Genomic DNA, 13,918 nt, shown 5'->3' with positions numbered 1-13,918 from the left:
ATAACTCCGGATTCTTTAGCAAAACCACCAGGATATCAAAAAATGCTTCTTAAGGTAAACCAAAAAGGATTAGTGCAAACCCTACGCGTTTCATCACTTCCTCAGAAGTTGGAATTCTCTTCTATTTGATATGAGCATGTGTTCTTTGTTGAGCCTAATAGTTTATATTCTATCATTTATAATAGTTTATATTTTTTTTTTACAAAAAATGGTCGCTGAGCAATTTTAGCTTACTATCTCTCAGCAATATATTGCTCAGCGACCATATTGCTCAGTGTACCTTTTTCATCAGCAACCAGCGATTTTGGCTGAAAATTGCAAGCAACTCTGTCTCTACCTCATTTTGACTAAAAATCGCTGGTCACTGGTGCACAGTTCTTTGTCCACCAGCGTCCAGCAATCTTTAGCCATAATCACAGGAACATGCACCTACGACCAATTAAGGGCTGGCTGCAAAAGCACGCTCCTAGCGATTTATTACCCACAACACAAAAAAAAAAAACACTGGCGATAAGGTTGTTTATTGACCATTTCGCCAGCTAGAATAGCTTAAATCGCCCCGTGTGCACTGGTCTATAGCTTGGTGCTCGGTAAAGTCCTTCCCTATATATTAACGCAGCTTTTGACAGTGTCCATTTTCAGATCATAAGCAATCATTGCTTGAACTCACGGACTTGTTACTCACCCAGATATCCACCTTGGGTCCTTCATACTCCTTTCCTTCAAACAGTTCTGGGGCTGCATATGGAGGACTGCCACACCATGTCTTCAGTAGCTGCCCTGGTGTAAAACGATTGCTGAAGCCAAAATCTATGGAAAGGAATACGGATTACAGTATTGTGCACTGACATGGTAATGACGGGATTCGTCTATTCAATGCTGCTGTTTCGAACAGCACTGAAAGCTTCAGATTTTTTTTTTCTTTTTTCTAAGACAAATCTGAATTGTCGGAAACTACTTCTAATTGTCGGATTCGCAGCCGATTCTGACAATTTAGCGGCCATTCCCGTCAAAGTGCGGCTGTTCCAACACACAACGGTGGGTACGTTGAATAACGACTGTCGGAACAGGTCAAAAACTTCCGTGAATATGACGGTCGTCTAGATGGCTATTTTACAGACCTGTTCTTTCCCAATATTTTATAGGATCAGAAATCTTTAGAAATGTATGGCACGCAGCAAATGCAAGGCAGGGATTTATATTCCTTATAGATGTGGTTGATTGTGAGGTCTCGCCATAGCCAGGGCTTCTAAATTTATATATCCGCTCAAACCAATATTCCTGCCTGCAACCTGTTCTGTAAAAGTCACGTGTCCGGAATAGTGACAACAGGTACGGCAATAGAGTTGGGAGCTGCAGTATGGTCGTTATTCAGATCCTATCTGCAGCAGGTAGGATCTGAATAACGACCGACCGACCCGCGGGACCGCGCATCGGATCGGTATCGGTCCACACCAGGACAGAAAAGGGCCCAATCACCACACAATCTACATCCAATTGGTCGGAATTGGATCTAGATTGAGGGGATCGGGCCCTAGTCGTCCTGGTGTGTACCAGGCATAACATTGTCATTTCTTACAGCTATATGAATTGATGAATGTCACATGAGAAATTATTGAATAGACTATTAAAAGCAAGGGATGGCTACTCTTGTACAAAGGCGGTATAACAGGCATCTCACTGCTGGGCCTTAAAAAAAAAAAAAAAAAGAGTGTTCTTTCAGGTATCTCTTTATAAAGAATACATAGATATAAAAAGAGAAAACACTCACATGGAATAAACGTCTCTGAGATATAAGAACACCACTGTCTATGTCAGCATCAGAGAAAGTAGAACAAACCAGCCTGTGTGTTTTATCACTGTATCCAATTGTAAAGCACAACGGAATATGCTTCGCTATATAAGAAACTTAAAAAATAAATCACTGCATCTCCTCCACCTCATCAACTTCTCATCAAAAAAGAGTGTTTACCAAGTCAACTGGCATGTTAGCCCTGGGAATTAATACAAAAAAGTCGGGTGGAGTCCTGAGTAGGGTGGCCAATCCTGGGATCAGAATCAGCGGGATCCAGCCCCAAAATTGGCAGGATTTTCAATCCCGGGTTTGGAGTTTCAAACCCCGGGATTTCATGACTAAAGGTGCCCACACACTATAACGATTTTTGGGCCGATTTCCGATAAAATCGGCCGATGTTTACCGATAATCGGTCGAAAATCGGCCGTTTTTTGTCCGATGCGCGCTCCCGTGGATCTTTAGCTGAATCTTCTGATCTTACGTGCTGCACAAAAGATCAGAAGATTTAACAAAAGATCCATAGGAACGTACACGGGATCTTAAGAAAAATCTTTGGTAAAAATGTGCGCTTGCCTGAAATCTTTTGTCCAGGACGGAAAAAAGATTTCAAGGCTAATTTATGCGCACATCTTACGATCGCAGATCTTTCTAGTGTGTGGGCACCTTAACACACACACTCAGGTGCTGCTCGGTTCTCCCGTCCTCGGCTACACGTATAGTGTGAGGTCACGCCGCAAAGCTACTCCACCCCACCCCTAGCTGAACCGCATCGCTTTCCCGGCTAATCCCAGTATGGATCATTTTTAATTCCTGAATTCCGGGATTGACAAAATGCCCCAGGATTGGTTTCCTGGGTCCTGAGAATATTATCGTTTCATACCAAGAGTGTGCTCTGGAAACAGTTCTGGAGTCTCAGAGAAAAGGGGTATGGTATCAATGTAGTTCTCCCAAACTTCTCATTTTGTAATAAGGCCTCCAGCTAATCAATGCGCAAAATATGATAACATCCAGTATTTTCTACCTGTTAGCGGACTTGGTCCTCAGGACACCCAAACAATTGATGTTTTCAGGATATCCAACCATGAGCACATGTGACTTAATTAGCACCCCAATCATTGTGATTTAACCATCTGCGCTCAAAACCAAAAAACCTGGACTATCAGGGTATCTTAAGAACAAGCAAACAGGTGTATACTGTGGTGACATAGTGGCTCTGACTAAACCGGGTACGCATTTTCATGACCAGACAATTTTACGACAAACTGATAACATGTACCAATATGTTGTGTCTGTGTACACTGGGATCTGATCGCAGTACAAATTTGTTCTCAAAATGGGCAAAACAATGCTGCACTGCAGGTGGGGAAGATGTAACATGTGCAGAGAGTGTTAAATTTGAGCGGGGTGTGTTGAAACTAAAATCTAAATTTCAGCGTAAAAAAAATGCAGCCAGTATTTACCCTGCACAGAAACAAAATAACTCACCCAAATCTAACTCTCTGTATACATGTTACATCTGCCCCACCTGCAGTGCACATGGTTTTGCCCATTTTGAGAATATATTTGTACTGCGATTAGATCAAAATAAGGGCCTGTGTACAATATCATCCACGCAATATCATGATCTATTGCTACAGGATTAATGTAATTGCACCGCATTCCATGTCGCACAGTCCCATCATGTGCACCACAATACATGGGAAGATGCGACTGAACAATTCATCAAACAATGCAGAGTGGTTGCAGGTCCCTTTACTGCATGACAAATTGCACAATATGTGTGTACAGAGAGTAAAAGGTGCCCATATACTAGTAAGATTTATCTGCAGATCTGGCTGGTTGGAGCAAAAACATGGTTATGGATGAGTGATCAGTTTTCCAGCATTTCCAAGCCAATGCTCAACTGTCATTTGCTCTCATTCATAACCAGGTTTTTGTTCCAACCACACAAAATTTATATCAAGTTGTGCCCCGACAAAAAGAGTCATCCTTTTTCTTCTTTTTGTGATACTTTTGTTCCAACCAGCCAGATCTGAAGATAAATCTGCGTGTGTATGGCCACCTTTAGTATCAACAGTGTATATATGGTAACCAATGCATACATATAGCAAAAAAAAAGTGTTCAGGCCACATCCAGTAACCAGAGAGCAAATCCTGATCACACTGCAGTAATATGGAGGCAATTCCACTGCTAACAGAACCACCTTTGTACAGTAAACAACTGCCACCACTACTGTGACAAATCCTCATGACCCAACACAATAACCCCATATAAAACACTACCAAACATTGTGTAAGTTATCCTTGATAAATCAGCCAAGTCGTTCACAGAATCGCCAATCATGATACATGTCACTATGTGTGGGCAGCATGGATGGTGTAGTGGTTAGCATTACTGCCTCACAGCACTGAGGCCATGGGTTCCATTCCAACCATGGCCCTAACAGTGTTGAGTTTGTATTTTCTCCCCGTGCTTGCGTTGGTTTCCCCGGGTACTCCGGTTTCCTCCCACAATCCAAAAATATACTGGTAGGTTAATTGACTCCCAGCAAACTTAACCCTAGAATGTCTGTGTGTGCGTGTACATGTGGTAGGGAATATAGACTGTAAGCTCCACTGGGGCAGGGACTGATGTGAATGTTCAAATATTCTCTGTAAAGTGCTGCGTAATATGTGTGCGCTATATAAGAAAGTATTGTTCATTCTAGCACCCGCCATCTTTGAAAATCCATGCAGTTCCTCTTCCCTGCCTGGGGTGATGCTGTCTGCTGTGGTGCGTACTTAACTTTAATTTAACCAGATCATGGAGAGAGATTTATAGCTGTTAATTTGCCTTACTTCTATTATATTAACCCTGAAATTTAGATCTTATTTGATCATTTACGGGGGTATTCAATCTGTGCCACTATATCCGCCGCTGAAAATAGCGGCATTCGTCTAGTCAACGCTGTCATTAGCAACAGCATTGAAGGCAGTCAGATCTCACGGCTGTGTATCGACAATCCGCCGCTGTTTTCGCCGATCCACGGACTTTCCAACACCCGTCAGACGGAACATTGAATTCCGACTGTCCAGTTACTGTCAGATCGGATGAAGATGGTCTGGATTGAATACCCTCCTACATATGTTCATTGCTTTTAATGCAAATGAACAAGCCTATAAAATTGGTTTCATTTAGTGAGCAATTAATAGTTTAAAGAGTCTTCAAAGAGATCACACACCAAAATGATTTTCCTCCAATGGTAAATTAGAGCACTGCCACCGATTATTGACGCCAACTTCCTGTACCTGTGTTGACTTATATATTTCAGGCTCCATGACCATAATTTCAGAGAACAGCCCATGGGGTAAAGGGGCGGCTGGGAAGCACTGGGACATAAAAAGCAACAAAATAAGCGTCTGACATTGACTACTGTCACATCTGCGGCTCGAGCAGAATCTGGGAAAGACAAATAGAAAAACAAGAAAGATACACTGAACGGTTCTGACAGTAAATCAGGTTTTCCATCCTACTCATCAGATGACTGAACTGAGCAGCTGCCAAAGCAAACAGCAGATGGGAGGATCCGGAGCAATTCCAGAGCAGCTCCCAGCCACAGGATTCCCAGGAACACGCTCTCATCCCAGCAGTAACTTCTGTCATACAGAACATTGGCCTAGGATTGCCGAGAATTGTCACTGCAGTGAGAACAAAGCGGCCAATCACCCGCAGTTCAACGCTGAACATTTCCCTAAACCTGCTCATTTGGCAGTTGCAGAGCGAAACTGTTCTATGTGCAGTAAAACATCCAACCACGTCTTCCCCCCGAGAACGCCTGCACGTTCTAGGACTGCCGGAAAGCAAAGCTGAAGCGTTTTTGTGAAAACCTCCATAGGAAGCACCATCGTATCCAAGGGTGGACCTTGCGCTGTCACATTCATTACAAATCTGTCTGAATAGAGAACAATAGCAGAAGTGCTGAAAGGGTCGTCAGACCCTAGCAGGTGTTATGTGGCTGTGTGCTTGTGCTCCTGTAAGATCTAGACAGAATTCGGCATCATAAAATGACCCTAACATGGAGCTAGTAGAGTCATTAGGTTAAAGGCTGCAACTCAGGCTTCCCAGTAAACTAGCGCCCCTTCCTAAAAGGATATCGCCTCCCCCTCTTCCTTAGCACATAGCTGCCTGGAACCCGGCACTGTGTAACTGGTATACAAAAGAAGCCACCAGCCCAGGAGGCGGCTCGCTTGTATGTTTCATGCATAATTTGCTACGCGGTCCATCGGTTGTAAGGCATCTGTGGGCCATTCCAGTTGGAGAACAGGAGGAACAAAGGAGTCACTGCAGAGATAGTTATTCGTGGTGATTTCAAAAGGATTCGTAATGCCAACTATTTACTATCAAATAAGAACTTGTTGAGCAGACCAATGTGTTAAAGCAAAAAAGGCACTTTAGGAACATTTTTTTCCCAGAAGTCCCAGCAGTTATGGGCTGGTGCTGCTGAAAGCTCTCCACTCTCCTATACATGACATGGCAAAAGAATACACTTGGGAATTCGTTGCAACGTATGGCTCTTTATAGTGACTTCTCCATAACCGGACAATGGGTGGGATGTACTAAGCCTTGAAAAGTGAGAAAGTGGAGAGAGAAATAAAGTACCAGCCAATCAGCTCCTAACTGTCATGTCACACTATGGATTTGACAAAATGACAGTTAGGAGGTGGTGGCATGGTAATTTAGGACTCTACACTTTGTAAAAAGATATTATGCAACCAATAGCACTGTCTTTAGTTTTCATAAAGGGCACACCACATATTATAGGTGAAGAACAAATATATACATGACCCAGTCACAAGATATACAGAGGGTCGATGGTCCATAAACATTTATTGAGACCTGAAACGCTTAGTACATCTGGCCCTATATTACCATTAAGCACAATGCGGCACCCAAACCCACTCAATCATTTTCTTTGTTATGCGGAGTTCATTTTATGTGAAAGATTCTACCCCCCCCCCCCCCCCCCCCATTGAAAGGTGAAGTTAAACATTGGATTGTCAGGAATATACAGTAAAATGTAACAAGGAAGGAACATTTTAAAAGTTACGACGTGGCCGTGTGCTTTGGGTGCCATAGGCCTCATCTACTAAACCAAGCGGTGTTGAAATATAGGGTGCGCTACTGCACTGTTCCACATCATGCTTTACCTGAAGCCGTTGCACATACCTTACCAAGATCGCAGCCATCTTGTTACAGCGTTAGAGTCACCGTGGTAGAGACCCAACGGTAACGCATGTAGTGCCTACATACATACTGTAACTGGCTAGTCCACTGTGCGTTCACTCCACCTCTGCTATTCATGTGTGTATCAGTCAGTCTATGTACAATATACGGTATGTACACTACAAAAAAACACTAATCTCCTGTTTAAGACCACCCGGCTGGTGTGCGCGCCAACAGCTCTTTCTGCTAGTGTGTACTATTCCCCATTTTTTGTAACCCACAGGACAGTACAGACGTATAAAATACAAGGGAGAATGGAAGCAGCAGCACTTAAGCCCCCGTACACATGGGGGAGATATATTGCTCAGCCATATATTGCTAGCCATATATTGCTCAGGTTCTCCTGTTCATCAGCGACCAGAGATGGTCGCTGATGAAAAAGAAACTGCCGGGGGGAGCCCGGCAGTGGAAATCAGCTGGTCGCAGGAGCATGTTCCGGCGATATATCGCTTGTGCACACTCCCATCGCGGGCAATATGGTTGCTTAGCGACCATATCTCCTGCGATATTACACAAAATCGCCCCCCGTGTGTACGCACCTAAACAGCATACTTGGCTATACTTTTTGGGACTTGGCTCCTGATTGTAAATGTAGCCGATCTGTCTGGTTCTCGGCTCTTCATAAGCATTGCACATTTCAATTGAAGCAGAGGCTTCAATCTCAGGTACATCATGTGATAGATAAATTAAATAAAAAGATCCTTAAATATAACAACCATTTGATTGATCAGCAATTGTACACTTCTGCTAAATACGTTGCAGTGGCAAGGAGCTTGCCATAGGTAGCGTGGCAGCAACTGCTCGCTAATTAACATCTTAAAACTTGAAAACGTGGCTAAGACATGCCAAGATGTCACATTTATAAGGAAGCCAACTCACCTGCAATCTTGATGTTGAGGTTCGCGTCGAGCAGCAAATTCTCAGCCTTCAGGTCTCTGTGCACAATATTCCTACAGTGACAAAAATGGACAGCGGCGATGATCTGCTTAAACTTCTTCCGAGCTTCTTTCTCCGCCATGCGCCCGTGAGCCACCAGGTGATCTGCCACAAGAAAAGCGGTGGTCAGGTTCTGGAGTGCAGGAGCATTTGATGCATTACAAAGGCAAGGGGACCACTTTTACTTTTAAAAGCCCATAATATCAAGTGTGTGCTTTTCTTTTTTTTAATATTGCTCTAAGCAGAAGGTAACGTATTTTTGCTAAATATAGTTGGAGCTGTGATCGCTGCACCTTTCATTTATGTTCCTTTGTAAACATAATCAATGCTCCCCATTTAGGTCGGACTCCATGGGCAACGTACAGATCTCATTACACTAGAACACCACATTGTATCACTGGGACACAAGTGCCTTATGGGGAAGAGAAGAACAACAATGGCATTTACTCCAAAGCAGGGCAGATCATGGTAGACCTTGCAGATCTACTTCCTTCCACCTGCCAATGGGTCGTTGTTTGGTCACCTAAAAAGGGGCAGTTCAGAGACCCCAAAAACATTATTGGACTATACCCATGCTACTCACTTCTGATTGGTGTACTGAAATGTTTTTCATGTAAACCATTAAAGTCACTATTGAGGATCACTATTCAGTATTGCCATATGTTTTTCAACTGTGCCCTGCACTGGATCGACCCTTTAAATTGCTTCTTCTTTACAGGTGGTTTTATTAATATTGGTGTCGCCAGCAGTGCCAGTTACACATGGTGTCGCCAGCAGTGCCAGTTACACATGGTGTCGCCAGCAGTGCCAGTTACACATGGTGTCGCCAGCAGTGCCAGTTACACATGGTGTCGCCAGCAGTGCCAGTTACACATGGTGTCGCCAGCAGTGCCAGTTACACATGGTGTCGCCAGCAGTGCCAGTTACACATGGTGTCGCCAGCAGTGCCAGTTACACATGGTGTCGCCAGCAGTGCCAGTTACACATGGTGTCGCCAGCAGTGCCAGTTACACATGGTGTCGCCAGCAGTGCCAGTTACACATGGTGTCGCCAGCAGTGCCAGTTACACATGGTGTCGCCAGCAGTGCCAGTTACACATGGTGTCGCCAGCAGTGCCAGTTACACATGGTGTCGCCAGCAGTGCCAGTTACACATGGTGTCGCCAGCAGTGCCAGTTACACATGGTGTCGCCAGCAGTGCCAGTTACACATGGTGTCGCCAGCAGTGCCAGTTACACATGGTGTCGCCAGCAGTGCCAGTTACACATGGTGTCGCCAGCAGTGCCAGTTACACATGGTGTCGCCAGCAGTGCCAGTTACACATGGTGTCGCCAGCAGTGCCAGTTACACATGGTGTCGCCAGCAGTGCCAGTTACACATGGTGTCGCCAGCAGTGCCAGTTACACATGGTGTCGCCAGCAGTGCCAGTTACACATGGTGTCGCCAGCAGTGCCAGTTACACATGGTGTCGCCAGCAGTGCCAGTTACACATGGTGTCGCCAGCAGTGCCAGTTACACATGGTGTCGCCAGCAGTGCCAGTTACACATGGTGTCGCCAGCAGTGCCAGTTACACATGGTGTCGCCAGCAGTGCCAGTTACACATGGTGTCGCCAGCAGTGCCAGTTACACATGGTGTCGCCAGCAGTGCCAGTTACACATGGTGTCGCCAGCAGTGCCAGTTACACATGGTGTCGCCAGCAGTGCCAGTTACACATGGTGTCGCCAGCAGTGCCAGTTACACATGGTGTCGCCAGCAGTGCCAGTTACACATGGTGTCGCCAGCAGTGCCAGTTACACATGGTGTCGCCAGCAGTGCCAGTTACACATGGTGTCGCCAGCAGTGCCAGTTACACATGGTGTCGCCAGCAGTGCCAGTTACACATGGTGTCGCCAGCAGTGCCAGTTACACATGGTGTCGCCAGCAGTGCCAGTTACACATGGTGTCGCCAGCAGTGCCAGTTACACATGGTGTCGCCAGCAGTGCCAGTTACACATGGTGTCGCCAGCAGTGCCAGTTACACATGGTGTCGCCAGCAGTGCCAGTTACACATGGTGTCGCCAGCAGTGCCAGTTACACATGGTGTCGCCAGCAGTGCCAGTTACACATGGTGTCGCCAGCAGTGCCAGTTACACATGGTGTCGCCAGCAGTGCCAGTTACACATGGTGTCGCCAGCAGTGCCAGTTACACATGGTGTCGCCAGCAGTGCCAGTTACACATGGTGTCGCCAGCAGTGCCAGTTACACATGGTGTCGCCAGCAGTGCCAGTTACACATGGTGTCGCCAGCAGTGCCAGTTACACATGGTGTCGCCAGCAGTGCCAGTTACACATGGTGTCGCCAGCAGTGCCAGTTACACATGGTGTCGCCAGCAGTGCCAGTTACACATGGTGTCGCCAGCAGTGCCAGTTACACATGGTGTCGCCAGCAGTGCCAGTTACACATGGTGTCCCCAGCAGTGCCAGTTACACATGGTGTCCCCAGCAGTGCCAGTTACACATGGTGTCCCCAGCAGTGCCAGTTACACATGGTGTCCCCAGCAGTGCCAGTTACACATGGTGTCCCCAGCAGTGCCAGTTACACATGGTGTCCCCAGCAGTGCCAGTTACACATGGTGTCCCCAGCAGTGCCAGTTACACATGGTGTCCCCAGCAGTGCCAGTTACACATGGTGTCCCCAGCAGTGCCAGTTACACATGGTGTCCCCAGCAGTGCCAGTTACACATGGTGTCCCCAGCAGTGCCAGTTACACATGGTGTCCCCAGCAGTGCCAGTTACACATGGTGTCCCCAGCAGTGCCAGTTACACATGGTGTCCCCAGCAGTGCCAGTTACACATGGTGTCCCCAGCAGTGCCAGATACACATGGTGTCCCCAGCAGTGCCAGTTACATATCGTGTCCCCAGCAGTGCCAGTTACACATCGTGTCCCCAGCAGTGCCAGTTACATATCATGTCCCCAGCAGTGCCAGTTACATATCATGTCCCCAGCATGTTTTTAGCAAAAAAAAGTACATTCTGGAAACTATGGTTTTCGGAAAAATTTGGATAACTGATATTTGGGTAAGGGATACTTTAACTGTAATAAGTTAAGCAGGGAAAGTTGCAAGGTCATCTCCGGTAGTATGTAGAATAGGATTCTCAGACATCACGCATTAAAGTCCCTTTCGCTTTAAATATGTGCATTAACTCAAACACACATAATCTACTTGTGTATTTATAAACCTGGAATTTGGGCTAAATCCATGTGATTGATGAACGTGTAAAAGGTTTCTTCATTTTTGTTTTGCAATTTGGCAGCGTGCACTAGAATAGGCTATATCCTGTATATTCACACAGATCTGGTTCCAACTCAACACAAGCCCTATTTCCCTTTGCTGTCCGGCGCAGTAGAAACAGGATTCATCCTGCACTTTGGGATGGAATGTGAGACATTTCATTGAAGAGAGTGGTCCTATTTATAGGGGCGGCTGCTGAAAGAATGCATGAAAACCAAAGCCTTCTTCTGTAGCGGGAGTATTGGGATAGCCAGGAGGCTGGTGCAAGGGAGCGGGAGATGTGTTCACAAGGAGGGCTCAGAACAGGATGTTCAGCCAAAGGAAAGGGGGGGCAACGGGATCCCCTAACACCTCCAGAAATTAGGACATTCTGCTGGTAGTTGAATGTTTCCTTCTTAATCCCCTTAATTTTTTAATCCACTGTACACTGGCAAGAGATAGCTTAATGTCGGCACTGAAATTCCATTGCTGCTGTTGTATGTAACAAAGTGATAAGACGCAGATCATAAATACTATAAACCTGAATTATTATTATTTATTTTTTTATATATATAAACCTCTTTTAACTCACAATAGCCCAGAGTGACACGAGACTGCTTAAATGATGTTATGACTCCCACTCGCATGATACATCCTGTTTACAGAGTCAGGCTGTTGCATGCACCACGGACCCGCATCTCATTACCAGTCACGAGGCTTAATTAACCCTTGATCTGCTGTTGGCGATAGGTATACGTGCTCCCAAACATGAATGGTTTTATCGGCTTCTCAGTATTCCGTGTGGATCATGAATATACTTGAATAATAATATAATTCCGGATACTGCGCTACACTCACACTTCGCCTTCCCCAAACTCGCTCCTTGCAGATAACAGTCAATCACTGGCTGGGAAATACCTGTGGCCAGCGGCGGTTATGTAGCTGGATGAGAAAAGGCTACACTAACTCATAATGAGATATAATTCACTACAAAAACAAAGGCCTGTTGTGCAAGTACAGCAACAGATCAAACACACAAACACACGCAACGTGAGCAAACGTAAATCAAACTGACGGTCACACACCCACTTCTCCCTTCATATCTTTTTAACTGATCTCATTTATCGCACGGCTTACCGAATATCTCCCCTCCGCTGGCATATTCTGTCACAAGATAGATCATCCTTTCTGTCTCCATCACCTAGAAGAGACACATAACCAATAAGTACAGAGAGGAAGTCAAGGTAGGATAGATACAAGACTTTAAATACGGTTTACTTTCAAATGAACTTCATGTACAGATGTGTCCTCCTATCACTGCTGCGACAAACTGGTCCCCTTGGCGCATCAGGTGCTGTAAGACACAATGTTAGCGTCGAACATCTTTTTGGGTGAAAATACGTCTTAGTCGCAATTGCTCGCACCGGGAGACTGTGCTGATTAAATTAGACACTTGTATATCTGTGTGTATGACAGATGTATCAAGCTTCAAAAAAGGTATAAAATGGAGTGAAAAACAACCAGCCAATCAGCTCCTGTTATTGTTCAAAACTCGCCTATATCATGACAGGTAGGAGCTGATTGGCTGGTTGTTTATCACTCTCCATTATCTCCCTTTTTGAAGCTTGATAAGTCTGTCCCTAAGTCTCAATCTGTACATGAAAGGCTATGATGCAGCAACTGTAGCTTTTTTCCCCCATACAAGATCCATTGTGCTCTGTATACAAACGCAGTCACACACAGATATACAAGTATAAGGCAATAAAGGGTGTGGTATACCAGGCTGACAGTCAGGATTCCGACAGTCAGTATACCGGCATCAGAATTCCAACCACCGGTAGTCCGACAGAGGTAGAGAGCAAAGAAGCCCCTTGCGGACTCGCTGTGCTCGCCACTTGTTCTATTCTATTTCCATGGGGGTCGTGAACCCTCATGAGGGAGAATAACCCCTGAGAATATCCCCCAGATATCTTGTGCTGCATGGTGTATTAAGCTGAGATGTATGAGGAAACATCTGTACTCCGTGTTCTTCATCAGCACCACCTGTAAAGAAGCATAGACTGTAGGCCTCCAGTATCATATAGATATTATAATGGGTTTTTCTGGGATTTACAGGTGGTGATGTCTGGAGCTGATCTGAGAGTAGGTGATCGATCATAGTTTGGAGTTCTGGATCTTTTATACCACTCTAGAAGGGGGCTAGGTGTACAGTGCAATGTAACAGTGGGGAAGACACTTTCAGGGGATTTTTATCATGAAGGATTTTTCAGAATGACAGAGAAATGGCTATCTGGTACTGACCAATAGAAAGATAGGCACCTAAAGATGCAAATGAGGTCAGCTGTATGAATAACCCCTAGGCAGCATTTCTATACAGTTGTGCCTTACGGGTGTTGTTTGACTGCCCGACAATCGGGATCCTGACAGTCAGTATACAGACATCGGAACCCCAACTGCCGGTGCTCAAACAGGGGGACGAGAGCAAAGAAGCCGTTGCGGGCTCAGTGGCTCGCTTTACACAAGGGAACATAGCACCTGTCAGTCGGGATCCCCCCTGTCGGAGCACCGACAGTCGGGATTCTGATGTCGGTATACTGACTGTCCTGATCCTGATTGTCGGCAGTCATCGGGCACCCGTGCCTTACGCTGTCTTCATTGCATATTGGTAGCAA

The 13,918-nt window shown here is 45.6% G+C and overlaps 1 protein-coding gene across 1 annotated transcript in view; it reads right to left on the bottom strand.

Moving 5' to 3' along the window:
- Positions 1 to 13,918, bottom strand: part of SIK3 (SIK family kinase 3) — a 112,906-nt gene that overhangs the window by 44,563 nt on the left and 54,425 nt on the right. Inside the window, exons 3-5 of the mRNA XM_083163164.1 lie at positions 12,384 to 12,447; positions 7,938 to 8,099; positions 686 to 810 (exon numbers count right to left, since the gene is read on the bottom strand). Coding sequence (XP_083019290.1) covers positions 686 to 810; positions 7,938 to 8,099; positions 12,384 to 12,447 — 351 coding nt within the window. The remainder of the gene's footprint in view (positions 1 to 685; positions 811 to 7,937; positions 8,100 to 12,383; positions 12,448 to 13,918) is intronic.

The sequence above is a fragment of the Crinia signifera genome, chromosome 19 (genome assembly GCF_055691185.1).
Source record: "Crinia signifera chromosome 19, ASM5569118v1, whole genome shotgun sequence".
NCBI lineage: Eukaryota > Metazoa > Chordata > Amphibia > Anura > Myobatrachidae > Crinia > Crinia signifera.
Note: the sequence above shows the minus strand (reverse complement) of the source record. Positions and strands in the feature narration are given on the sequence as shown.